We start from the raw sequence: 27,939 nt of genomic DNA on the forward strand, positions 1-27,939 counted from the left end.
TCGGAAGTGATTGCGAGGCAGCTGGCCCGGAACAGGGGGCCCTGCGAGCAGGGAGCGGAGGCAGCGAAGCTGACACAAGTGAGTCCCCGCCACGGCCGGCTGGAGGGGACGGGGCGCGAGCTGAGAGGCTGCCCCCCCTCTCGTTTCGTCTCCGGGGGGGAGGAGAGTCGCCGCCGAGGCCTTTGAGTGAGGACCGGGCCTCGCACGCTGCTAGCCGGGCCAGGGCCCGGGCCCCGCTCCGAGAAGCGGCCACCCCCTGGGCGGAAATCTTATTACTCATCCCTGGGCGGGGGGAGGCTGGGGGCGTGTTTAGGGCTCGGGGCGGCCTGAGGGAGGCTCAGGGGTGTGCCAGGGGCGATTTCGCTCCCTTCCCATGTGTCTGTAACAGTCATTGGATTCCACACACCAACAACAAAAACCCTCTCTAAAGCAGTACTGTAACTAGTGCTCTGTTTGACTGCTTCCTCCACCAATGAGGGAGCCTCCTTCTTCCCCTCCCTGAAGGGAAGGAAATAATTCGGTTACAAAAATCCCAAGGATGGAGGAATTTAGGAACCTTTTTAAGGTAGGTTACGGTGCTTAGATACCAAAGTAAGATTTGTCTTGGGATGTATGGGATTGTGATTGTCTCCCTCCTTTTAAACGTGAATCGGCTAGTCTAAATGGTCTTAAATATCTGTAGGGAGTAAAGTAATGTATTTGTGTGAAGAAAAGAAAAGAGAAACTAAAGTCTCTCATTAATGATAGTCTTGTTTCACAAGTTGCAATATCCAGCATCTGTGTTACAGCTTGTGAGTGAAGACTGTCACTAAAGGGAAACTACAAATATCCACACACCTTTCCTTCCTATTTTATTTCACGCACTTCTGATCACTTGCAGATAATTAAAAGCATTTAGACTACAGGGTTCATGCTTGGGGGAAGGGAAAAAATCATATATAGCACAAGGCTCTTCTTGCTTTGATATCCAAATACCATAATGTTCTTTGAGTGGTGCACCATACCACCTTCTAGCCTTCACACTATGTAACTACTTATACATTATGTAATGCTTTTTATCTTGAAGCAGGCCTTCTGTTAGGTGCCAGTCTTCTGTCAATCATTGTTTTATTTACATCAGGAATAAAAACAAAAAAAGTCATGTCAGTTTTGCTGAGCCAGTGTTAGAATCAATGGGAGCCCTACCATAGACAAGGCTCTGGAGGACTTCTGCATTTTTACCAATGAGGACTGGCTTTAGCTGAGACAGTAGTAAAAATGCTGGAAAACATCTGACCCTTCTCTGTACTAGGGCTGCCACTGATCAAGTGAGTTGGGAATGGTACAGGTGGGAAAAGCTTCATAAAGTTCTCTGCATAGACAGTGCCTTAGAGATAAGAGTGTGGAAGACTTGGGTTTGGCATTGGTATAATGAAATAAAGCGGTGGCCAGGTGCTACTTTAAAACGAGAGAATTTTGTGTTGAATGAGGAGGCAGAAAATAACTTATACCAGGATTGAAGGCAGAGTATTTATAGAACAGTGTACTAAAAGTTTTCTCCTTATGCACAATCATTTTCTTTGACCATTCCCTTCACATTCTTCCACAGATCCCCAAAAATCACCTATATGCATATAACTTTCTATGTAAATGGTAACTGGTTTTGAAGACTTTCTTGATACAATATTTCTGTATCATTGTTCATGTTTCTTATGTTGTATGAAGGCAGATTGGACTCGAGTGTTCAGTTTGTAATTAGAATGCTACAAATAATACTCGAGGGGGAATTCTACACAACTGTGTGCATGTAGAATTTGCAGATTTCTTTGCGTCCCTGAAGAAATATGACTTTCTGATGGGGAAGCAAAGGGAAGCTGCAAGAGTGTTCATGTATCCTTCCCCAGCAACGTGGGCGTGTGGTTTTGGGCACCTGGAGCAGCTGGCGGAGAGGTAAATCACTGTGAGGGGAGGGCTGAAGGCATCCTGGCTGGTGTCGGGTCTAACCCTAACCCTCCCCAGCCCCACCCAGGACTTGGGATGTCCCAGGCGGTGGCTCCTACCTTTCAGTGGGCTCAGCGGCTAGTCCCAGCTGCGCTGGGGGTGTGGAAGGAGCGAATTTCCCTGCATGGAGTGGCTGGGTCCGGGTCAGACCCACCCCTAGAATCCTCCACTGGCTCCGCACCCCTCCTCCCCCCTGCCCCTGCTTCCTGTCCCCATTTCTCCTCAACCATGGGGGGAGCAGTCACTATGGGGAGCTGCTCCCTCAGCTGCCTAACCCTGTGCATCCGGATGCCCCCACCATCCGGCCCTTCCTGCCGAGACCTCCCCCCACCTCCAGCCCTCTCCACCAAGCGCCCCCTCCCGCATCCAGACCCCCACCCCGGCACTCAGACCACCAACAGCTGAGCCCAACATACAGGAAACCCAATTGCGATAAGCCCCAATGCCTATGCACCTGGACTACCCTGACAAGACCCTTGCACCCAGACCCTCACCCCATTGAGCCCCAACCAGCTGCATTTGGACCCCACACTCCCAGCCTTGAGCCAGCTGAATTGCAAATAGCTGTACGAATTTTCTTTCACACTGCTCTACTAATGTACTTCAGTCCTGATCTGCACTAAAGCCCAGATCACAAAGCTATCTAGACTCCAACTTCCATTGAAATCAGTGAAAGTTAGGAACCTAAATATCTTTGTGAATCTTTCAGGAGAAACAGAACTGAGCAGTAAATGCACTTACAAGAAATTGTGTGGTAACTATGTGAAGTAAACCAATGACAGTGGGACCTAGAATAAGATTAAAACTTAATTACCTAGAATGTAACAGAACTTAAAACTATACTTTTGTAGATGAAAAGCTAATGCATTAGCCCACTGCTCCACCTAGCCTATTTGTTTATTGATCAATATTTTGTAGAAACATAGGGCTAGAAGGTACCTTGAGGTCATCTAGTCCATTCCCCTGCACAGATGAAGGATCAAGTATACCTAGACCATCCCTGATAGGTGTTTGTCTAACCTGTTCTTAAAAGCCTCCAGTGACTGTGATTCCACAGGGAAGCCTATCCAGTACTTAGCTATCCTTGTAGGGTACATCTACACAGCAGAGAAAAACCTGTGGTTGGACTGTGCCAGACAACTCGGGCTGTTGCTGTGTAGACTTCTGGGCTTGGGCTGGAGCCCGAGCTCTAGGACCCTGCTCGTACCACTATACTTCCCCAGATTCTTTTCAGCGGTGCAACTGTCTGGCCAAAGATTCACCATTTTGTATTTGTGCCTTAGATTTTTTCCTTCCTAAGTGCCGTACTTTAGACTTTTTTAAATTTCATTTTGATGATTTCAGACCAGCTCTCCAATTTGTTGAGGTCCCTTTGAGTTTTAATCTTGTCCTCCAAGGTGCTTGCAACCTCTCCCAGCTGGGTGTCATCCATAAAATGTATAAGCATTCTCTCTGCACCATTTTCTAAGTCATTCTTGAAAATATTGAATAATACTGGACCCAGGACAGATCCCAGCAGAACGCCACTAGACACATCCTCCCTCTTTGACAATGAACCATTTTTTTTTTTTCTTTTTTTTTTTTCTTTCAACTAGTTATGCAACCACCTTCTAGTAATTTAATCTAAACTACGGAAATGTGATCTGCTTATGAGACTGTCATGTGGGGCTGCATCAAAAGTCTTACTCAAATAAAGATAAATCATGTCTACTGCTTCCCCCCTCTACTCTCCCATTCACTAGCCTGGTCAGTGAAGGAAATTAGGTTGGTTTAGCATGATTTGTTCTTAACAAATCCATGTTGGATATTACTTAATATCCTGTTATCCTGGATGTGCTTACAAATTGTTTAATAATTATATCTTCCCAGGTTTCAAAGTTAGGCTGGCTGGTCTATAATTCCCAGGTTCAATTTGTTCCCTCTAAAAATAGGTAGTATGTTTGTCCTTCTCCAATCTTCTGGGACTTCACGTGTGCTCTGTGAGTTCTCAAAGATCATTACTAATGGTTCCAAGATTGCTTCAGCTAGTTCCTTAAATACCCTAGGGTGAATTTCATCAGGTCCTATTGACTTGAATACATATAACTTATCTAAATATTCTTTAGCCTGTTTTTTCTGCATTCTGGATTTTGTTCCTTCCCCCTCATTGTTAATATTAATTGTGCTAGGCATCGGATCTCAATTAACCTCTGTAGTGAAGACTGAAGTAAAATGGGCATTAAATGCTTCATTAAATGTCATGTGCCGTTAGCTCTCTTTCCCCTTAAGTAGTGGGCCTACGCTTTCTGTGGTCTTTCTACTGTGCCTAATGTATTTACAAAACTCTTCTTATTTAGGGGTGTGAACTCTCTGAATCATATTTGACTTGTATGCTAATTTACTGATGGTGAAGGAATTCATATTACTTGCTTGGTATCTTGAAAAAATGGATATAATAGAGTATATTAAAAGTAATATGTAATATGTTGTTGGCGCACACATAGCTAGATGTTAATATTCTAAAACTACTGTGGCCAAAATCTGCTCTCAGTTGTCTTTAATTACTATAAATTAGTTACGTAGGCTGTCATTATGAATTTGTTATCCAGTGGACATAGTAGTCACTATTTTACTGGAACAGATAAACATGCCTTTGCATATCTATATTTCACTGTTTATTTCAGTGGCTCTCAACCTTTCCAGACTACTGCACCCCTTTCAGGAGTCTGATTTGTCTTGCATACCCCCAAGTTTCACCTCACTTAAAACTACTTGTGTACAAAATCAGGCATAAAAATACAAAAGTGTCAGCACACTGTTACTGAAAAATTGTTTACTTGCTCATTTTTACCCTATAATTATAAAATCAACTGGAATATAATATTGTACTTGCATGACAGTGTATAGTATATAGAGCAATATAGACATTTTATTGTATGAAATTTTAGTTTGTACTGACTTTGCTAGTGCTTTTTTCTGTAGCCTGTTGTAAAACTAGGCAAATATCTAGATGAGTTGATATACCCCCTGAAAGACATCTGCATACCGCCAGGGTTGAGAACCACTGGTTTATTGAACCAGCTAAGTGGCCCACTGCTTGCACGCTGATATTTACCAGATGGCTTAACAGTCTTCATTCTCACATGCATAACACTAACTGGGTAAAACATTGAGTACTGATGTACTGGTACAGGGATCGGCAACCTTTGGCACGCGGGCCGCGGGCCAAAGGTTGCCGATTCCTGTACTAGTACTTTAAGTATGTGTCTATCTTACATATGCTTAGCAGCTGATGCTGGATTTCTTTAGATGACATTTGAAGAGAGCCGTTTTAAACAATTATATTGTCGAAACCTCTCTTCAAATTATTTTAGTTTGCAGACTGAAGACTGTTCTGTTGTTTTGCCAGTAGTCGTATGCCAGTATGAATTTTTTTAGCATCTATGGGGAAAATCGCTAGGGCTAAATGGTGCTTCTAAGTACCACCTTGAGCAAAAGGTGGTCTGTAAATTGCACATCTCCTGAATAGCCTGGGTGATACTGTGCTTCAAACACACCTCCAAGGCACAACTCCCTCCATTTCTTCTTACTATGGGGGAAGGGTGTGGTAATAACTTGCCGCTGACCTATACCACAAGCACATTGACACCCATGGTAATGGCTGGTGGATTGTATGATAGTGCCAAGGTGCTATCCATTTTCCTCCACTCCCTGCCTGACAGCTTGGCAGGCGTGTGTGTTGAAGGGGTTAGAGTGTGTGCTGTGCTCCTACTTTTGTGTGTCCGGATGCAAGGTCAGGGTAGTCTACGTAGGACTGTAATTGGGGGAGGGGCTTTTTAAAATACCCACTCAGGAGTGTTGGTCATATTGTAACCCTACATGTTTGTTTGACCAATCAATGTCAATTCTTTTTTTTCTTTCTTTTTTTTTTTTTTTAAATCTAATATGGTATCTTACCTTCAGCAGTATCATATCTGGATGCTTCAGAGAGGCAAAGAACAGATATAAAGCACCTACTCTATTGTAATATTTGTACCACAGCTTGGAAAAAAAATTTCTTGACCCCTGCAGGCTAATATCCTGAAGCATATTATTTGATTACTTTTGTAGTTGCAAATGTTCACGTGATTTATAACATCATTCAGTCCTCTTTATTATAAAGCTATAGTTTACCCATGGCCTTCCTCAGCAGTAGATTTGCCATGAGACTGCCTTTTAAAATTTTTCTATTTTCATTATTCTGAATATATTATTCTTTTAATTTCATAGTCTTTCTGGTTTTGCTACAAGAAAGATAAAAACAAGATGCTATTCTGTCTTTACTAATTTCACCCTTCACAGTCTTGAATGCCTCAATTGTCATTTGTTAGAAGGAGAAATCATGCAGGACCAATCCTGAATCTGACTGTTTTCAGCACTTATGCAAGCATTAAATTTCTGTAATTCATGGCACACTTCCTCCTGTGAGACTAGTTTGACATTCTGCTTCTGATTTGGAATTAACAGTAAACAATTTTCATTGATGTGCATGGAGTTTTTCAATGTAACTGTTGTAGCTAATCACTGCATGCCCCCTCCTCTCCAATAATCCTTATTACATGGAGCAACTGTTATTGAAATCTGAGATCTTGCTACAAGCAGATCACTTACCAAATAGTGACCAGGTTTTTAGAAGATGCTAACAAATGTATTCCTCTTTGAAGTATCTGACTGGAGGCATGTGGGAAAAGTCTCTGGTATTTAGATCAAATTTATTTAAGGGATTTTCTGCTGGGGAGGTTTGCAGCAATACGTTAATTAAAAACCAGTTAATTCTGAATAAAATAGGAAATGTTTAGCTGTTGGCTTATTGCAAGAGTCCCAAACACTGTTGAATTAGAATTAAGGTTCTAAATACATATCAATAACTTAGTATCTTTGCTTTTAAAAATGAACATCTGAAAGCTAGGAAACTCAAGTTAAGGGGGAAAAAATGTGGTTACTATATAGAAAATGCAGGGTTAATGGTTTGGGACACCTTAACTTTATCCTTGTATCTCAATAATCCTGTATATCTCTCTGTAAAAGAGAGTGTATAAAACAACCATCCTGGATGTCGTATTGACTTTGGATTCTTTGCAATCATATCAATTCCTGTTCAGAACTGTTGACAACTTAAACCATGTCCCCCTGGGTTTGTGCAGCAGAGAATACATAACCTGCAAGGATATACCAGATCTAAGATCCACACTGTTGTGGATAGTAAATGGTTAAAATAGTATTTGAGAGGAGGGGGGAGGTCCAAAACCCAAATGTCAGATGTTGACACTGAGAGATGAGTTGAGTGGGTTTCTGATTTACATTGCACCTTTCTTAATTTTGTTTCTGAAACAACTGTACACAGTTGTATACAATGCTAAACTGCAACAACTTCTGTTTATGGAGAAGGTATCAGGCACCTGGCATACATTATGCTGCAAAACAGTTTGAAGCAGGGAAATTATGTACAATAATTGATTAAAAATCCTTATTCTTACAAAATACATGAATTTTAACATCCACAGGCATATTTAAGGCACTGGTATAAGATTAATTTTTAATTGCTGATGAATTTTATTCAGTTTAGAGAAACTAGTGACCTTTTTTCCATGTCTTTCAAATAATTAATTTTTGTGAAAATCATAAATAGATATAAATATCGTTTTGGGTGGGGTGAATCGTTTAGCAACTTTGTACACATTTTACAGTTGTGTTGTAGGGTTTTTTCCTGTTTTGCCTCTAAATATTTTGCTTCATGTTTTCTGTGTTTATGTAAAGGAAATGGTGTAGGAATTGTTGCTAACCAAACACACATGCACTTTGGGAGTTAAGCAAGGTTACTTGGCTGCCTGTTTGGTAATATCACATAAGCCTCTACCCTAAAGCGATGCTCCAGAGGCGGAAATCAACAGAATGTCTAGTATTCATCTTTGTTATTTAGGTGGGTTCTTGATGGAATGTGCAGGGAAAGACCATATAATAAAGGGAGGCAGCATGGACTAGTGACTAGAGCAGGTGACTGGCAGTTAGGAGATTTGGATCCTCTTCCTGACTGGCATTGACTTAATGTGATCTTGATTAAGTCACTTAGGGCAAGTTTTCCACAAGTATTCAGGCCCGTAAATATGTAGATGGGTGCCTAGTGGAATTTTTAAAAGTACCTGTTCTGCATATTTAGGTCCCTACAATTGGCCCTTAACCTTGACTTCAGTTTTTCCCTCTGTAAAGTGAGGTTAATACTTAAGTAAGGTGCTTCCAGATTCTCAGAAGAAACATGGTATTTAAGTGTTATGACACTTCCCGGGGAAGTCAGGGTTGTGAGACACCTCACTACCACCTGCCCTTAGTGTGAAGAAGCTTTATCTGTGTCTGCTGTCCATCAGCTCCCTGACTCCACTGGTCATAGGGAACACAAACACTCCTGTCTTAGCCAACACAGGTTCCGCTGTCCCTCTGCAGGTTAGCAATAGACATGCTATGAGCATCCCCCGGAATGTCCAGCCCTTGATCCATAGGATGCTCTTTGGGAGCAGCCAACCTGTGAATTCTGTGAAACGGTACCTCCCAGCTTACCAGTGCACTTTAGATTGCAGCTCCGCTTAACAGACAGCACTTAAATAAACTTTTGCTTGTTTTCACTATAAAAATATCTAACAGTGAGTAGAGATTCAAATGATAGCACGTAGAAATATTGGAGACAAATAGTTACATATAAAATAAAATCATAACTCGCATTCTAGAAGCTAGACTTGTATACCTAGTTACTTTCATGTCTCATAGGGCAAAGCTCACCCAAAAGCCTTCCAGTGTATTACAGCCGGGCTTGGCTGTGATCTTCCATTCTCAAGACAAGTCACACTATCAGCTTGACTCCTCGGTGGTAAAAGATCCAGGGGGGGATCTTTGTCCCTCAGATATACTTCAACAATCCATTTTCTTTACTCAAACGGGATCCCCTCCTGCTATTTTGTTTTATTCCCGTAAATTTTCTCTTGATTAGTATTTTGGCTCCATATGCAAATAGGCCTGTATTGGGAAGTAGACAATACACAATAAAAAGCTTCTATTAACCCCCTGCCTGGAACCCAATTACTTATTACCTGCCTTACATTCTCAAAACCTTTTGAGTTAACTTCCAGTATAGATACATAACTCTTTTTAATATGATCTGTACTTACATTTTTGATGGCCAGTAGGCTACTGGCTCTGAGATCTCATATGCCACCCTTTTGATGTAATTTTGTGAATTATTATGCATACATGTGACCCAGGGGATCCCTGTAGAACTTTTTGCATCCTCAGTGCACTCTGCTAGTTGGCATCAAGAGGTCCCTGGGTCACAAATGTAAACTGCAATTAGAAAATATACTCTGAGAAATCTGCTCTTATAGGGGGGTGTAATAAATTACTTGACTTGCCTATTTCTAACTTATTACTAATTAAATAATGCCTATGACCACTCAAAGCTCAATTGGGAAAGACTGGGTATAGCTGACAACTTCAAAGTAATCCTTGCTGGATAAAGCATTGACTTGTAGAGTGTTCTGTATGAGATTTTTTTGTGTGTGCAAAAACTGTATATGGGGAAAGGTGTCTGAAAGCAGTAAAATCTGAATTATAACTTGTGAAATTCTTCACCCTTGCACCCTTTTAACCACTTTCAAATTTTATTTTTTTATTTCTGAATTTCTTCTGTTATTGGGGTATTAAAATAACAAATTGGATAGGTATCAACATCAAATACAGTTGCCTTCATTCATCCTATTTTTCTGTTTTCTGTGGCTCTCTGTTTCCCTTTTGAAAGCTCCATTGAGCCCCTACCACCTATCGCAACAGTCTTACCACTGTCTGGGGAAAGTTTGGTGGCTGCTTGCTCTGGATCATATTGAATCTGCTCCAGTTAACCTGAGGCTAGTTGCTGGAAAACAGTACTTCTCTTGTTCTCTCACAAGATAATCTCCCATAAGTGCAGTATGTGCTACCTGTGTAGCACTCCCAGCCTCTTCTGACAGAGAGAAAGGGATTCTAATAGGCTGTCACTAGGTTGCCTATTTTCTGTCCCTTCTGGGTTCAACTCACCCAGTTTCCCTTTTGTTTTCCTCCCATTTCCTCTTGTCGTTGCACTGCCATTTCCTACTCCCACACCCCCCTGCTTTTTTCCTACTCAGGATTACACCTGCACTGCTGTTGCTGTTCATAGTACTTTCCTAGCTGTAAAGGGGAATTGATGATGTCTTAGTCAGTTTCACTGCTACTCATTTTGAAGTATAGGGAAGGGTTCTGTGTGTGGGGAAGGAAGCACAAGGGATCCTCTGCTAGAGAGTTGGAAGAAGAAAGATAAATATTACTCTCCCATTTCCATCTGTGGGGGAATCACACCTACTTGGCTCTTGCACAGAACACTTTCCTCATACTGCAACAGGAGTTGTAATAGTCTGGGAGCATAATGTGGTAAAATCTCATTCCATGGTTAGTGGTAGAAGGGAAAGGGAGGTGTCAATTGATTCATAAAAATCTACAGAATCATAATTTCTATGATGTCACCCTTTGCGGTGTTGCAGTTGGGAGTCTCTTCCCCCAGCTTCAGGTCTTCTGGTTGGTGGAAATTTTGATAAATAATGTCCTCTGATAACCAACTCAACCCATTTCTTTCTTTCAAAAGGCCATCTCCCACAAACAAAATGGTACAAAATAGACAAACCTAGAACAATTATGTAGATAAACAGTTGAGAAAATGTTTAAAAGTCAACATTTTTTTAAATTATACTTTCACACAGGGATGCATTGCTTACATAAGACATGCATCTTGGCTAATCCTAGGGAAGCTAGCCTGGGCATGTAGAACCGAAAACATTTTTTTCATTGTCAGTGTCAACTCGCTGCTAGACATGTTGTCACACTGATCCTTGCTATGTACAAGGTAGGCTGCTGACTGAACATTTGCAGAGTGGTGATCATCTAGTCTTTGTACACAAGCATTTGATTAGCTTAAGGACTGATTTTGGGAGCTTGTGTAACTTCAGACATAACGAAGGATGGACTGATCACACCAAAGACATATCCACGTCCGCTGGGGAGGGTAGTTTTGGATGTACTCAATCATCCTAGAGCCATGCCATTGCTTGATGATTTGCCCTCTTGATAGCAAGTATAAATACACCCCTTTTTGGTGGCAGTTTTTCTCCATTTGTCCATTTCTTGGAAAACATCCATCAACATAGCTCTGCAAGTGTTGTAATGTTGGTCTTCAAATGGTAAACTTTGCATAGGAATGCCTACAGTTCATTTGACCTCATCAATGACTGTCTCAGCCATTCCGAGCACCTTTAGAGTCTTTGGAGGCTGAATCAAATGTCTTTCAGTAAGATAATTTGGTCTTTCCAGTCAACCTTCCAGTAGTGTCACATCCTGTAAGGGCATAGAAACCTGGCAGTGCGGCAGCAGGTCCAAATGATAGGAACACATCTCTGAGGGATATACAGCGATTTTGTACCTCCTGCTGAGGAACAGAAACAGAATCTTGCTGAAGTCTTGGGTAGTTTCTCTCAGAGAGCACTAGAACAGTAGCACCTCTCTGTGACATTTGATGGCATGAAAGATCATTTTAGTGTCAACCTCCCCATGGGAACTACAAAGAAACACCACTGAAGAGCTTGAGGACATAGCTTTATTACTCCGTGCAACAGCAAAATTCTTTGAGCAATGTAAAGGCATAATGGAGTGTTTTTTCTGCGAAGTATGTGGTTAGCTCTTCCTTCATGCAAATATGAGATAGTAGCTTCTTCACTGTGACATTGAAGATATTTGTTGAGTCAATGATTTTTGTATTGGGCAGATGCAATACCTCAGAGTGTCGTCTTTCTGGTAATATTTTTAATTGATTCTTCTGCACAGGTGTTAAACACGAGGTGGACTTTTGTCATAGGTCCATAATGAAATATTCCGCCAAATCTGGGGCAGATATTTACAGTTTCTGGTTTGTTGAGAGCTTATTCATCAGCCATATCATGTATGATTGCTACATTGAAAGGCCTTTGCTAGCATAACATACTGATCATGTTGTCTGTAGGTGCTGGCTTAGGAAGACCATGCAAGAGGAGCATTAATTTGTTTTTCGCCTAGCATGTATGCATTGTTCTGTGGCATTCAAACGTCGATTGTGCTATCATGGAGAACTCCTACTTTCCCAGTCTTGTAGATCAACATCATGATGAGATCTGGACATGACCAGGAGACAAGCAAACAATGACCTATAGTTAATTTTGTAATAGTCCATGCCACCTTCGCTCTGACTTTCTTTGCATACAAACACAACTTTAGTCTGTTCTTGATTGGGCCCCATAGATTGACAGAGCCTTGGATAATTCTTTGGGTCATAACTCTGGGTTTTGAAGGCTTCACCTAAGTATCCATTCGACTGACATCTTTAGCCATCTTATCACTGAATACTGCTTTCATCATGATAGTAATGATCTCTGATCTGTCATATACTAGTGCGATTCGAGTAAGCTCATCCAGTAGCTTTAAAATTGCCCTTCCTTGGCATTTAACAGTACCTAATGAGTCTAGATGGTGCTTGGTTACTTCTGGGTTATTTCCGTGCTTAATGTTTTGTTCAAAATTCGATGGAGTTCTGGGGTTGTCAGGAAAGAGCATTTGGATGCTGTTATGGCCACCTACCCCCAACAACTTTCGTTGCTCTGTTTTCATGTTCTAGGACTTCATCTGAACCAAGTGCACAGAAGGGAACTGACGACCTTTTAACAGCCCAATTTCCTTTTCAAAATTCTTCCCATATGTCATTGTCAGACTCTTCTACACTTCTTATTTTAGCAAGGTACCAGGCAAGCATTGCAGAATAGTTGATTAAATCTAAAACAAAAAAGTATTTCACATAGTCTTCCAGTGCTGCAAGGTACAAATTCCAATTAGCAGTCCCACAGATCGAATAAACAGCAGCAAAGACTCAACCATCTTCATGTGTCACCGTACCATCCCAAAAGTTGGCTTTGCTGTCGATTCAAGCTGCTTGATCCGTTCTGCGATGTTGCAGCTCTCCATCGTATGCAGTAGGTCATCGAGAGACTGGAAGTGTGGAACTGGTCTCGCAAGTCCTGTACACGTTGGTAAATTATTTCAAACACACGTATGTTATGTAATTATATGCAAACCATTTGTGGATGGATTCAACTAACTTCTGGTTAGATGCTAAAATCTTAACAAGTGCCTCATTATTATTCTTTGCATAATAAACAAAGCTGATGATCAATAGCACTGAACTGCTTTTTTTTTTTTTTTTAAACCAATAATGGCAAATCAGCTTGAAGCAATCCTTCCGTTTATATAAAAACAACAAGGAGTCCGGTGGCACCTTAAAGACTAACAGATTTATTTGGGCATGAGCTTTCGTGGGTAAGAAAATCTCACTTCATGCATCTGAAGAAGTGGGTTTTTTACCCACGAAAGCTTATGCCCAAATACATCTGTTAGTCTTTAAGGTGCCACCAGACTCCTTGTTGTTTTTGTGGATACAGACTAACATGGCTACCCCCGATACTTGATTCTGTTTATATAGTAATCTGAAACATTAAAAAATTAATCCATGTATCGTTCTAAGCATTAACTGGTAATACAATACTGTCAGTCAAGAGCCACAATTTAACTTTGTGAGAGCTGCATGTTTGACGTGCCTGTGTTTGGTATAATTAAAACATTGTTTTTCAAATATCTATCCATGCAATTGTCATGTTTGGTACCATTGTGTTTGTAGGAGAAAGGGCATTTGAGTGATACCCAACTCAACCAACTTCTGACAACATTATCAACATTTCCACCAACCAAAGAGGTCCTGAAGTTGGAAGCCAGGATGGGGAGGGGACAATGAGTCCTCCGGCCACACTGTAGAGAGTGACAACATTGAAATTATGATTCTATAGATTTTTATAAATTGACACCTCCCTTACCTTTCTACCATTAACTTTTAACTTTTCTACCATTACACATGCTTCCAGCCTATAAAGTGAAATTAGGATTGTTTCAGTATTGCACTGCTGCTGAGGAAATGCTATGTGCAGGAATAGCAACGTTTATGGCTTCTGTGGGGGAGTTCCCATGGAAATATCAAAAATAGGGTGAGTACAGGGAAATTAGGGAATTTGTATGACCATGTGCACAATTTAACCCTCAGAAAATGTTAGACTCAGAAGTATGTGATGTTCCGGAGCTTCTCACCTATAAGATTACTGGTTCAAATTTGGCTTTGGTCTATAAGACAATTTTCCTTCAGTTTTTCCTCGGTAAAGTGGGGATAATATGTTATTTGATGGCCTTTGTAAATTGAGTTGAATGGTGGCTTCCATTCTTTTCATCACACCGCCAGGCACCATTGTTTAGTCTCACTAAACACAGATGTCATGAATAGGTATGCAGACTGAACTACCCTCTCATGCAGAGACTGACAAATTTCAGGCCTTGTTATATCTACTTGCTGAGAAATTTGAAAGGTGGGAGGTTCCCCAGTAATATTCAGGAGCTGGTCCCTGGTGAGAAGCTAATTGTCTCTTCCACTAGCCACTGGAAAGGGCTGTGTTTTCTATTGGATTTTGTCTCCACCCTGCTCAGTGACAGAGGATGTGGAAAAAGCTAATGTACTCAATGCTTCTTTTGCCTCTGTCTTCATGAACAAGGTCAGCTCCCAGACTACTGCACTGGGCAGCACAGTATGGGGAGAAGGTGACCAGCCCTCTGTGGAGAAAGAAGTGGTTCAGGACTATTTAGAAAAGCTGGACGAGCACAAGTCCATGGGGCTGGATGCGCTGCATCCAAGGGTGCTAAAAGAGTTGGCGGATGTGATTTCAGAGCCATTGGCCATTATCTTTGAAAACTTATGGCGATCGGCTGAGGTCCCGGATGACTGGAAAAAGGCTAATGTAGTGCCCATCTTTTTTAAAAAAGGAAGGAGGAGGATCCAGGGAACTACAGGCCAGTCAGCCTCACCTCAGTCCCTGGAAAAATCATGGAGCAGGTCCTCAAGGAATCAATTCTGAAGCACTTAGAGGAGAGGAAAGTGATCAGAACAGTCAGCATGGATTCACCAAGGGCAAGTCATGCCTGACTAACCTAATTGCCTTCTATGATGAGATAACTGGCTCTGTGGATGACGGGAAAGCAGTGGACGTGTTATTCCTTGACACTAGCAAAGCTTTTGATACGGTCTTCCACAATATTTTTGCCACCAAGTTAAAGTATGGGCTGGATAAATGGACTATAAGGTGGATAGAAAGCTGGCTAGATCGTCGGGCTCAATGGGTAGTGATCAATGGCTCCATGTCTAGTTGGCAGCCGGAGTGCCCCAAGGGTCGGTCCTTGGGCCGGTTTTGTTCAATATCTTTATTAATGATCTGGAGGATGGCGTGGACTGCACCCTCAGCAAGTTTGCAGATGACACTAAACTGGGAGGAGTGGTAGATAGGATACAGAGGGACCTAGACAAATTAGAGGATTGGGCCAAAAGAAATCTGATGAGGTTCAACAAGGACAAGTGCAGAGTCCTGCACTTAGGACGGAAGAATCCCATGCACTGCTACAGACTAGGGACCAAATGGCTAGGCAGCAGTTCTGCAGAAAAGGACCTAGGGGTTACAGCGGACGAGAAGCTGGATATGAGTCAACAGTGTGCCCTTGTTGCCAAGAAGGCTAACAGCATTTTGGGCTGTATAAGTAGGGGCATTGCCAGCAGCTCGAGGGATGTGATCATTCCCCTCTATTCTGTATTGGTGAGGCCTCATCTGGAGTACTGTGTTCAGTTTTGGGCCCCACACTACAAGAAGGATGTGGAAAAATTGGAAAGAGTCCAGCGGAGGGCAACAAAAATGATTAGGTGGCTGGAGCACATGACTCATGAGGAGAGGCTGAGGGAACTGGGATTGTTTAGTCTGCAGAAGAGAAGAATGAGGGGTGGATTTGATAGCTGCTTTCAACTACCTGAAAGGGGGTTCCAAAGAGGATGGATCTAGACTGTTCTCAGTGGTACCACATGACAGAACAAGTGGTAATGGTCTCAAGTTGCAGTGGAGGAGGTTTAGGTTGGATATTAGGAAAAAACTTTCACTAGGAGGGTGGTGAAGCACTGGAATGGGTTACCTAAGGAGATGGTGGAATCTCCTTCCTTAGAGGTTTTTAAGGTCAGGGTTGACAAAGCCCTGGCTGGGATGATTTAGTTGGGGATTGGTCCTGCTTTGAGGAGGGGGTTGGACTAGATGATCTCCTGAGGTCCCTTCCAACCCTGATATTCTATGATTCTAGAGCTCTCTTTATCAGCCTCTGGCTAATAGGTATATTGTAAATGTCAGGCTTCAATGACCCCCCTCCCAAACTGGTGGAGAGGAAAAGGGGCTTTCTCTCTCTTTGCTTCTCCAGCTTTCCCACAAAGTTTCTTGTCTCCGTTTCTCTATCAGAGGTGTGGGAGATGGTGGGAAGGGAGAAGAGGTCTCTGGTACTCTATCCTTGCCCTAGCCTCCATTTTATGGTCCTTCTCTGTAGTGAATAATTCCAGTGCCTGCCTCTGCTGTTACTTATAGCTTTCCTAAGGAGCAGAATGAATTGTTAAGAATTCTTGACAGTTTCATTACTGTCCACAATGTTCTGAATAGCATCTGTGAAACTGACCAGAATATTGTTAACTTCACTGCTCTTGGTGCTGTTTTCCTGAGTCTTTAGGAAGCCCACAAAATTCTATTAATATGCGTTCATTTTCATGTTTCAAGGGTTACCCCTAAATAAATGTAAGGGGTTGGTAAGTAGGTGAGTGGAATTTATCTTTCAAGCCGTCCTAGAGTTGCCTTTTTCCAGAACAGGGGTGGGCTGGATCCGGCCTGTGGGCTGGATCCGGCCTGTCAGGGCTTTGGATCTGGCCCGCGGGATTGCCACCCCTGTGGCGCCGCAGGCCCCGCGCCACTGCTGGAAGCGGCCGGCACTACGTCTCTGCAGCCCCTGGGGCAGAGGGGACAGTGGGTTCTGTGCGCTGCCCTCGCCTCCAGGCACCGCCCCCAGCAGCTCCCATTGGCCGGGAACAGGGAACCATGGCTAATGGGAGCTTCGGGGAAGGTACCCTCAGGGGAGGACAGTGCGTGGAACCCTCTGCCCTTCTTCCCCCCAGGGGCCGCGGGGATGTGGTGCCAGCCACTTCCGGGAGTGGCGCGGGGCCAGGACAGGCAGGGAGCCTGTCTTAGCCCTGCTGCACGCCGCTGCCATCCCGGAGCCGCTCCAGGTAAGCGGTGCCAGGCCAGAGCCCATACCCCAGCCCCCTGCCCTGAGCCCCTTGCCGTGCTCTGCAGCCCAACCCCTTGCCCTGAGCCCCCTGCCACATGCCTTCTGCACCCCTGCCCTGAGCCCCTTCCTGCACACCACACCCCAACGCTCTCCCCAGCCCTACATTCATGGCCCTATATGCAATTTCCCCACCCAGATGTGGCCCTCAGGCCAAAAACTTTGTCCACCACTGTTCCAGAGCATAACTGCAGTGTAATATAAAGAAACTTGAATTGCTGTTGTCCATACTGGAATTATTTTGCAGATAAAGGCTTCAGTTTCTACACTTGTTAGTACTGGTGAAAGGTTCAAGGCTAACTGCACTGTGACACACAGTGCTTATTTTTCTTCTGTTTTATCTTATAGGAATTTTGCCATTATAGTAGCAAATTCTGTGTACACAGATTTGTCCCCTAAAGTTCTAGAAACTATAACTAGCTTTTCTAAGGCCCTTGACTGCTAAAGGTTTAAAACTTTATTTTTACAACATGTAAGGTAAAATCCGGAAATCTTTCACATACTCAGCTTTCACTTTGTAAAGCTTGTGAGAATCTAATGGATAGGGAACACATCCTGAAACTTGAATCTACTGAATACTTCAATCAGACTTGTATATCATTAAAGTTTTCTTTATGACTGGAACATCAATCTTTATAGTAGGTCACTTAAACTCTGACTTATGAAATTACTACTAAAAAGTAATTTTGACACTTGTATCAATACTTTTTGTTTTCAGACCATCTTACTGTGAAAGCTGCTGTCGCAAAGCAGTAAACATTTAATAAGGAGAGAATGGGTAAGTTTAATTTTTTAACAAACAGCTTTTCACATTTTTAAAACATGAAACATCTTGGGCTTTTAGATAATGGAATTGAGTAGGAAAGGACTGTGAATTTTGGAGGTTGCATTTTTAAGCTTTACATAACTATTAATTTTGCTTACTATCTCATCATAATTAACTTGATTTTACGTGCTTGGAGCTGCCCTATCTGTCTCCATTCAAATGACTGCATAATGAGAAAATAACTAGATTTAATGTGGGCTTGGGTGGATTCAGTTATTTTTATGGACTCTGACAAACACCTTTCCAGCTGTATTTCTTTTTAGCAACTTGAGCTTTTGCACTAATGGTAACTGGTAGAAAATCCTCATCTAATAATTATACAGTAATTTTATTTTGATTAACCCCGATAGTCCTGAAAGTAAGCCACATTTTCCTAACTGACTGCAAGACATAACTGTTAACAAGAATCTGTACAAGTGCAGTATATATTTGGTACACTTAATCTCTAATGTTTCCTTAACAATAGAAATCATTGATTTGTTTTTGGGTGGAGGAAGAAATGACATTTACTAATATTTACTGATTAAATTCCAGTCTTCAAAAGTACGTCTCTATTCTCTTACCACCTCTGGATTCTGCTGAAAGGAAGTAAATTTATCACCAAGCCTCCTTATAATCATACTTGGACTTTTTCTTATTGTACTGACCCCAGATATTGAGGGTTTCTAGCATCTTACTGGTTATGTAAAAATTAAAATAAGTAAGCAGATTAATACAACCCTGAAAATGAAATCTTATGTAGAATATACAGTTCATTAACTTCTCATTAAAGTTACTTTAATCCTATTTACTATAGTAACTTATGTAAATGTATATTATTTTTGTGGAAAAAAACACATGCTACCTGAAAAGAGACCGTGACTACAACTTCTAATTTTAAATTGGATTAAAGTGGTATTTTGCCTTCTTCTTTTTTTTTTATCATCACTTCAGGTTTTGAAACTTGTTTGAATCTTTTGGCAGTCTTACCCCTGGATCAGCCAGAGACACAAGTTGAAATCTAATTAATGGGTTGGGGGGGGAGGGGTAAGAGAGGGAGAGGAGTTTCAGCTATTATGTCTGCCACTAAGCTCTCTGCCTAATTTTGTAGTTTTACAGTGACATTTACTATTGTTTAAATAATTAATTTTCCTGCTGCTGTGTGAAAGGGTCACATAAACAGAGGAGACTGTTCAAAGTGCTGTCCAAAGTAGAAAACAAATTGGAAATAAAGAGAACATTTTGTTTACTCTTTGTTGCAGTAAACGTACGTTACTTGCAGTAGTAAGTAAACTTTCCTCAAATTGACTTTTTAAAGTTGCTGGAGTTCCTTTTTAAATGAATGCGTTAATACCAGGCAAAGACTTTCATTCTGTGAATTGCCCTCTTAAAAACATGACAACAGACAATGCCTGTAGGAAGAGATGTTTCTTCTTCATTTGGCAAATTCTTAATTACTGTCTTCTAATGTATTAACATTAGAAATATGACCTTTCCCTGGTAATACGACTTCATGAGGAATGTTTAACAGCCATTTTAGAGCAAGCAGCAAGTATAGTCTCAGATTTGAGTAGCAGGGTTTATTTTATTATATAAAGGAAAAAAATAACCCTGAATGGACTTTATTTCTTTTTCTAGAAATGACTGAAATCATGTTTTGACTCAATGGTCAGGGACAAGGGAAGGAGGGGACAGATCAGTAACAGTATATTAAAACTAAATTAGCTCTCTAAGGCACAAAGCTTTAAGTTTTGCTGTCTGCTGAATTTTTCACTTTAAAAGAAACAACTTCCTTGTCTTATCCTCCACCCTCTCCTTTGCTACCTTGCATGTCTTTATTTCTTTGGTCTTTCAGAGGTAAGCGCACTGAGACTTCATGCTTGTAATAAAGGCATAAGCTGTACTAGCTTTCTTCATACTACGAAAGTACTAACCGGATATTCTGAAAGTATCGGTTAATCTGTTTTCTATTACAGATGGAGAAGAGAAAACATATGGTGGGTGTGAGGGCCCTGATGCTATGTATGTGAAGTTGATATCCTCTGATGGTCATGAGTTTATTGTAAAAAGAGAGCATGCGTTAACATCAGGAACAATAAAAGCTATGTTGAGTGGTCCAGGTAGGTGCAATGAGTTTAGTAGCATCTTGTAATTCGGTTATTTCACTTTCCTATTTTGTGGGGTGTTTGGATTTGTATAATCTGTTACATAAAAGTTGAATTTCTATTATGAATAATGACTTGTCCCAGTCCAGATTGGTTTCTGTTCCTACTTAGACAATTCAGCTTTATCAAGTCTTGTATTATCAGTTATATATAATCAGGTGCTAACTGTATATGAAGTCTTTGGGTGCTACTGTAAGACAAGCAATTACAATTACTTCCACAGACAAAAACAGTTGTGATTTTTTCCCCCCTCCCATTCCCATTCCTTCAAATGGCATGTATGTGGGGGAGAGGTTTAGTTAAGATTAGAAGGCTACATTTTAAAATCTTTCAGTTACTGATAGCCAAAACTAATTGCTACAATCCCCATCTTGAAATTCCCTTGGATATCACTGGGGTGGGTACAGTCTGAAACTTGGAGCGTGCCCCAGATGTACTGATTCTGCTCCATCCCTACTCAACCACTGGGCTCTGGAGAAGTCTGGGCTGTGCACTGTTGCCAACATTTATGATTCTTTTGCGAGTGATGGGCATGGCTGGAGCCTAATCTTGTGAGGATGCCCAAGCTCTAACCCTCTAACAGATGAATCTTTTGATTGGTCATCTGCTCCAGTTCCCCACCTCCTGGGGCTAAACAATCAGTCGAGCTGTTGCAGGCAGAACTCTCCCCCCTGCCTCCATCCCTCAGTAACTCAAAGCTATTCTCATGGGATTGGACATCGGAGCTAAAGAGCCCAGCAACTCGGCAGTTCTGCTCCCTCCTTCTCTCTCCTCTCGTATGAGTAATGGGGACAGGATAGCACCTCTGCTTTTCCCCCACCTCCCCTCTCCCTTCTTGCAGCACTCAGCCTGGGATGGGGTGTGGGGTGGTGAAGAGCCCTTGGAGCTGCCTCCCACAATCCTGGAAGGTGGAGAGGGGACAGCACTGCAGCCCCTAGCCCTGGGAAAGAAGGGTAAAGAACCCCAGGAGAAGAGCAGAAGTGAGGCTGGAGTAATGTGCTGATGGTGGGGATGGGCAGAACTAATGAGGGAGCTGGGGACAGGATTGACTTGGGAGAATGGGAGCAGAACTAATTGCTGGGCAGGGGGTGGGCAAATGATGAGGTGAGAGCTCCTGTAGCAAGGGCAAAAAATCACCTTACCCAATAAACTTGGGACAGTGGGCAATATTAATTGTTGCACACTCGGGCTGGGCAGGGAAAGTTCAAAAATTAAAAAACAAAACCAAAAACCACAGAGGGTTTTTTTTGTTTTTTAATCTCATGATTTTTGGGGCTTACTCATGTTTTCTTGATTTTTGTCAATATTGGTGTAGTTACACAGCCTTTATCTTAATTTGTTGTCACGGGCTATAGCAGGGGAGTTCAGGGCAGCCTTGCCTCCTGCTTCTCTCCCTTTCTTCAAGCTGGCCCTGCAGGAGGGTGCTGCCTGCTCATTCCTGGCTCTCCAGAACTCCTCTCTGGGCCCCTGCGGTGTGGGTCTCCCCAGCCACCCCTGACAACCACCTGAGCTCCACAACATCCAACTGGTCCACTTCCAAACTATGCCCAGAAAACATCTGTATACACTTGTGCATCATGCCATTCACTTCTTGCCCTTGTGTCCTGCCCCAACACCACATTGTGAGACCTGCTGCCACCTGAGAAGGGCAAGGAACTCTGAGCCAATCTGTACTCCACTCTGGTTCCACAACCCACTAGATATATTTGTTGGCGGCTCCTTTTGGGGAGTTACGAATATGAACATGTACTTAGTGTGGTTCATGAACTCCCCTGATGGCTGTCCCTTTCGTGATGAGAGGGAGACCCTGGCGCACATCTATGTAGAGTGCATCATCTTGCAGCCCCTCTTACTTTCCCCACACCTCCTGATCTATGCACACCAGTCACTCCAGGAGGAGGAAGCTGGATGTAGGGGGCACTCTGTGACTGTGGGGGTCTATTTCTGGTCCCTCATTCAATCACATCTCTGGGCAGAGTTCCTCTGGGGAGTGTCCACTGAGGAGCAGCAGATGCTGTCAGGGGTTCTATGTCTGGTGTTCCCTTCTGGTTCTCTGATTTTTTTTTTTTTCAACCTTTGACCTCACTCCTGTAGCTTTTTTTTTTTTTTTTTTTTCCTCCCCTTCCTCCCCCCTTTGTTGTCCCATGCACTCACTTGTAGCCTGAGCTTAGTGGTTCCTCCCCTTAGCTGAGAGGGTGTTCCTTTAATTTTAGGTGGGCCTATACATGCCTGTCCCACATCTGCAAATAGTAGTACATGGCTGTGACTCTGTGGGCGGGGCTTGCCAATTAAAAATCAAAAACGGCTACAGCACCATGAAGGACAAAGAGTGCGGTAAGAGATCAGGCACCTGAGCTGGGTGTTCTATAAAAATGGTATAATCAGGTTCCATGGTTGAGCACATTATGTATAAAAATCATCAAGGTAAAACTGTTTACATGTGAAAAGATTCTAGCTGCCAGATAGACAAATTATATCTGGAGCTATAGCAAATGGTCTGTGAATATGAACCTATATTAAAACTAAACCAGACTGCATCCGAATCCTCTTAAATTTCAGGGACAAAAGGGCATTCAGACTTAAATTTGGGTATAGGAAGTGACCTCATGACTGATTCTGGGCCTCATCCAAAACTGCAAGGGGGTTTATATTGGCTAGTTACACCACTTTGGCTGTTCTCTAATTAGTGATTAGATTCACATTTTTGAATTCACCATTCTATCAAATCTTTAACAAAAACCCACCAAAATGCATCTAATAAGCCAAGGAGGTGCACTTAAAGTGGTTCCTGATGGAGAAATCCATGAGAGGAGCATCTGGCTCAAAAGTTGTTCCTGGATCTCCTTCAGAACCTCATTCAGCGAGTACTCCATCCATAAAAGATGTCACTCCAGGTTCTCAGGGAACAAAGAGCGCTCATTCAGTCTTTGGGTTCTTTGACATTGAATTTCAGATTGCCTTATCCTCCCTGTCCATGGGAAGAGACTGTCTAGGAAGTAGTACGGTAGAAAGGGATCTAGGGGTTATAGTGGACCACAAGCTAAATATGAGTCAACAGTGTGATGCTGTTGCAAAAAAAGCAAACATGATTCTGGGATGCATTAACAGGTGTGTTGTGAGCAAGACACGAGAAGTCATTCTTCCGCTCTACTCTGCGCTGGTTAGGCCTCAACTGGAGTATTGTGTCCAGTTCTGGGCACTGCATTTCAAGAAAGATGTGGAGAAATTGGAGAGGGTCCAGAGAAGAGCAACTAGAATGATTAAAGGTCTTGAGAACATGACCTATGAAGGAAGGCTGAAAGAATTGGGTTTGTTTAGTTTGGAAAAGAGAAGACTGAGAGGGGACATGATAGCAGTTTTCAGGTATCTAAAAGGGTGTCATAAGGAGGAGGGAGAAAACTTGTTCATCTTAGCCTCTAAGGCTAGAACAAGAAGCAATGGGCTTAAACTGCAGCAAGGGAGGTTTAGGTTGGACATTAGGAAAAAGTTCCTAACTGTCAGGGTGGTTAAACACTGGAATAAATTGCCTAGGGAGGTTGTGGAATCTCCATTTCTGGAGATATTTAAGAGTAGGTTAGATAAATGTCTATCAGGGATGGTCTAGACAGTATTTGGTCCTGCCATGAGGGCAGGGGACTGGACTCGATGACCTCTCGAGGTCCCTTCCAGTCCTAGAATCTGTGAATCTATAAGTCTGGTTCTTGGAGCAGCTCTTGGTACTGTATTCAACAGTACCATCTCTGACGCTCACTTTACCAACTATGGAAAGATCTGTGGCATCAACCTTTGCTCCCAGTACCATCAACCTTACAGGGCTTTCTTTGCTAATCCAGCAGAGCTCAGATTTATCCCAGAACTAGTGTCACCACTTTTAGATATCTCTTCACTATCCATAGTTTCAAAACCTGCCTGAGTACTGATTTATGAAGAATTCTTTTCATCCACTGGGTCACACAGAAAATCTGTGAGCCTGCCTCATTTTCAGTGACCCCCCCCAAGGGGAACAGTACCTTCTATTGAGGAATTCTATTCATCCCATCCTTTTTCTTCCAGTCAGGAAAGCATTTCAATGGTGACTGAGGTCTGTTTATCAACCAAGTGTTCTCTCTTCTTTGAGAATTTGTACATATGGATCCCATTCTTGGTGATCAGTAAGGAGTCCACTTCTTTAGGAGGAGGAAATCTAGGAGCTTATATAAATAAGGATTGTAGTACTGCCCAACCAAACTAAGCATCAGATCTGGAGGCTGACACCACTGAATAGTAGTTGGTGAATGTATGAATGGAGTTCCATGTGATTTCTCTGCAAATTTCAGCTATGGTAGATCTAGGATATTCCTCCAGTGGTCACCAAACTTTTTACCTCATGCCCCCCCTTTCCTCTATCCGCATCCTCCCCCTGCCCCCAGAATCATGGCTGGGAGTGGGGCCGTGGCTCTGACGGGGGGGATGCGGACAGGGGTAAGGAGGCTGGGGGCCAAGGCTGGGGCCACGGCTGGGGGCTGGCAACTGGGGCACCTAGCGTGGAGCTCCAGGCAGGGGGCTGGGGCCAGAAACAGCTAGGTGGCGCTCCCTCCCTGTGCCCCCAAAATGTTCCTCAGTGCCCCCCTTGGAGGGCGTGCCCCACAGTTTGGGGACCTCTGCCTTATAGTAACTGGTTCTTTGAGATGTTCTGTACATGTGGAGCCTATGTGGACTCTCTTTGCAGCTCGAGTCTTACAGCCCAGAATCTTGACAAAGGAGAAGGGAATAGCATTGGAGATGCTCTGCCTTTTATGCCTTTGGGAGGAATGACATGGGAGCATACAAGGTGCATGTGCAACACCGACAGACACTAGTGTTTTAAAAGATTCTGATCTCAAGTGCATGTGCACCTATGAGTGGGGTCCACGTGTACAGAACATCTCTAAGACACAGTTACAGCAAGTTAAATAACTGCTCCTCCATCCACATAAAAAAACCTCTTCAGATGTAATAGATTATGAAAAGTGAAAACATTTAATGGATCTTGGTTTCAATGATACTTGAATATTTATTTGAAGTGGAAAGTTGCATGGCTTTACAAAGTATGTTAAAATCTGCTTTGCCTTCCTACTTCTTCCCATGAAATTTGGGCTGGATTGTAGTCCTGCTCAGATGTAATTGACTGGAAATTAGTAATCAAATCTGCTGACAATTCTCAAGCTGGAAATAGAAGCTGTTTCACTCTCAAAAGCTGTATTGGCTCTGCAGGGATAATAGGAGCCCTATTGTGGTAGGTGCTGTGCAAACACCCAAAGGGTAGATACGGTTCTTGCCTTAACGAGCATACAATATAATTAAAGACAAGACACAACAAGCAAATGACAAACTGTACAAAGGAAGGAAGTGCAATGGTAACAGAAGTAGGGTCATGTGGTGCCCCTGTTGTACAACTGGATGTTTCCAAATCACCTGAAAGGTTTATTTAAACAAAATAAACATCTCTCCCTAGTAGCCAGGCCACATGGTCATCATTGATTGACCTCTTTCTTGTAGGTGTTTACATTAGTGTGGGTCTTACAGGGCTGAATATGGTACTCTCAGAGAGCACTCCTAGCATAGACTGAGATCAGGATCAAACCTTTGTTCCACGTATTGCTTGTAGGCAGTCATTAAAAATATTCTGTTTGTTTGGGTTAAACAAAAGGTGATGGAAATTATGTCCCTGGCTCCAGTAACTGTGGCATGTCTTAACACACTATGCTGTACATCTTGTACACTGAAAATGTCTAATTCCTAACAAGGGACTACACTAACATGAAGTAGTCTAGATGAGTTTGCACACATGCAATACAATTGTGTTCATTATCAAGGGAATTTTGATTCTGATTCTTTCTTCCTTTTTTTAAACAGGTCAGTTTGCTGAAAATGAAACAAATGAGGTGAATTTTAGAGAGATTCCATCCCACGTCCTATCCAAAGTATGCATGTATTTCACCTACAAGGTTCGCTACACTAACAGCTCCACGGAGATTCCTGAATTCCCAATTGCACCTGAAATTGCACTGGAACTGCTGATGGCTGCAAACTTCTTAGATTGTTAAATAAAATAAATTATAATAAAAATGTAAAACTTTTTTCAGTATTTAATACCTGTAGTTCAGTTAGTAACTTTTTTCATATAGCATGCTGCGTGTGTGCGGTTGAGAACTGTGAAGTTCAGTGCAGAGGCAATTATCTTCAGATCTGTTGCATAGCAATCATTCAAGTTTATATTTGTTTTGCTGCTTACACAAATAAGGCCCTTTTCACAAACAGACAAATAAATAAATATGCCAATTAGTAGATGGCTATGCCTTATCCTTTAGGTGTGGCAGAACTGTATCTTTTAATGCAATGATCATTTAAAATACTGGAGTTTAAGCCAATGCTACTTAAAAGCTAATATTAGCTAAATGTGTAGGTGTTTAGCATTTCTAACTTTCTCTTATTGTTGCAATTTCTAAACCTCTGAACTTTATCACCTTACAGGGTAATTGTCCCTTTAGCATAGTTATAACTTCAGTTATATCAGCACTTGCATTATAAATCCCCTTTTTCAAGGATTTGTAAACTGGCATAAACATTCATGTTGGGCTGAAAACAGTATCTAGGATAATTTTTTATGGTGTTTTTTTTTTTAATTAAAATTTAGCTATGTTTTTAGAAACGGACAAGTATACCTGATTTATTTTTCAGTCATAACTTAACTCACCCCTTTGAACAATTTAAAATGTTCAGGTCTCTTGTCTAATAAAAATGCAGCTCTTCTGATAGTGGAATTAGAATTAAAGAGCCATGTTATTAACTAATGCTAACTAGTGTATGTATACTCCCCTCTTCTGTTCTATATAAAATGTAAGTTTATTCATAATGTACTGTCACTTGACCTAATGTACAAGATTTATAATGGCTCTTTTCCACTGTTTGTGATCAGTTATGTAAACTCTGTATTTACTCTTAGATCAAAGCGTTTTAAACTTCCTAAATATGGCTACCAAAGAGGTAGTTCTTTTCCCTCTTTTTTTTTTTCCCCCCTCTCCCCTGCCTCCCCATTGTTTATACAAGAAAAGCTGAATATTGGTGGCCCTTTTGTTCTTCATTGAAGTAAAGGGGTATTAAACAGATGTTTGAGAATCTTTCATAGATTTCTTAAATACGTCCAATGTTTATATTAAGATTTTAAGGGGAAAGGATTGGCAAGCCAACGATATTAACTCATTTTTGAATGGAACATGTAATTGTCCGTTGTTCAATTCCTGCTGGTAATTGCCTGTCATACTCATTCTTATCTCATGTCACAAAACAAGATTCCATAAAACAAACATGGTGAACAGTGTGACAATAAGTTGCTTTCTTTAAGAGGCAGGCTGGAGATTTTTACTACCAAAATAATTCTTAGAAGAGGATGATAAATCTAACTTCAGCAGTAAGATGCAATAGCTATTGTATTCTTGTGTCATTATTTTGTGCTTTGGGTGTTGATATGAGACATTAAGCTGAAGCTAAAATGGCTTTGAGCACCCAGGAAATGCAGTAGTGTTCGAGAATGCACTGCGCAGAATGTTCTTGCTGTTAAGAAAATTAACCTACAAATAAAAGGGGGGGAGGGGCGGGGAAGCTAGTGCAATTTACTTGATAGTGAGATGGGTATGATAATAGACA

At 41.9% G+C, this 27,939-nt stretch overlaps 1 protein-coding gene across 1 annotated transcript; it reads left to right on the forward strand.

The window, feature by feature from the left end:
• On the forward strand, positions 1-27,612 carry ELOC (elongin C). Its single transcript, XM_065398039.1, has 4 exons — positions 1-78; positions 18,023-18,082; positions 20,086-20,229; positions 26,149-27,612. The coding sequence occupies exons 2-4, from the start codon at positions 18,079-18,081 to the stop codon at positions 26,337-26,339; spliced, it is 339 nt and encodes a 112-aa protein (XP_065254111.1). The 5' UTR covers positions 1-78; positions 18,023-18,078; the 3' UTR covers positions 26,340-27,612.
• Positions 27,613-27,939: the final 327 nt, after the last annotated feature.

The sequence above is a fragment of the Emys orbicularis genome, chromosome 2, assembly GCF_028017835.1.
Source record: "Emys orbicularis isolate rEmyOrb1 chromosome 2, rEmyOrb1.hap1, whole genome shotgun sequence".
NCBI classification, from domain to species: Eukaryota; Metazoa; Chordata; order Testudines; family Emydidae; genus Emys; species Emys orbicularis.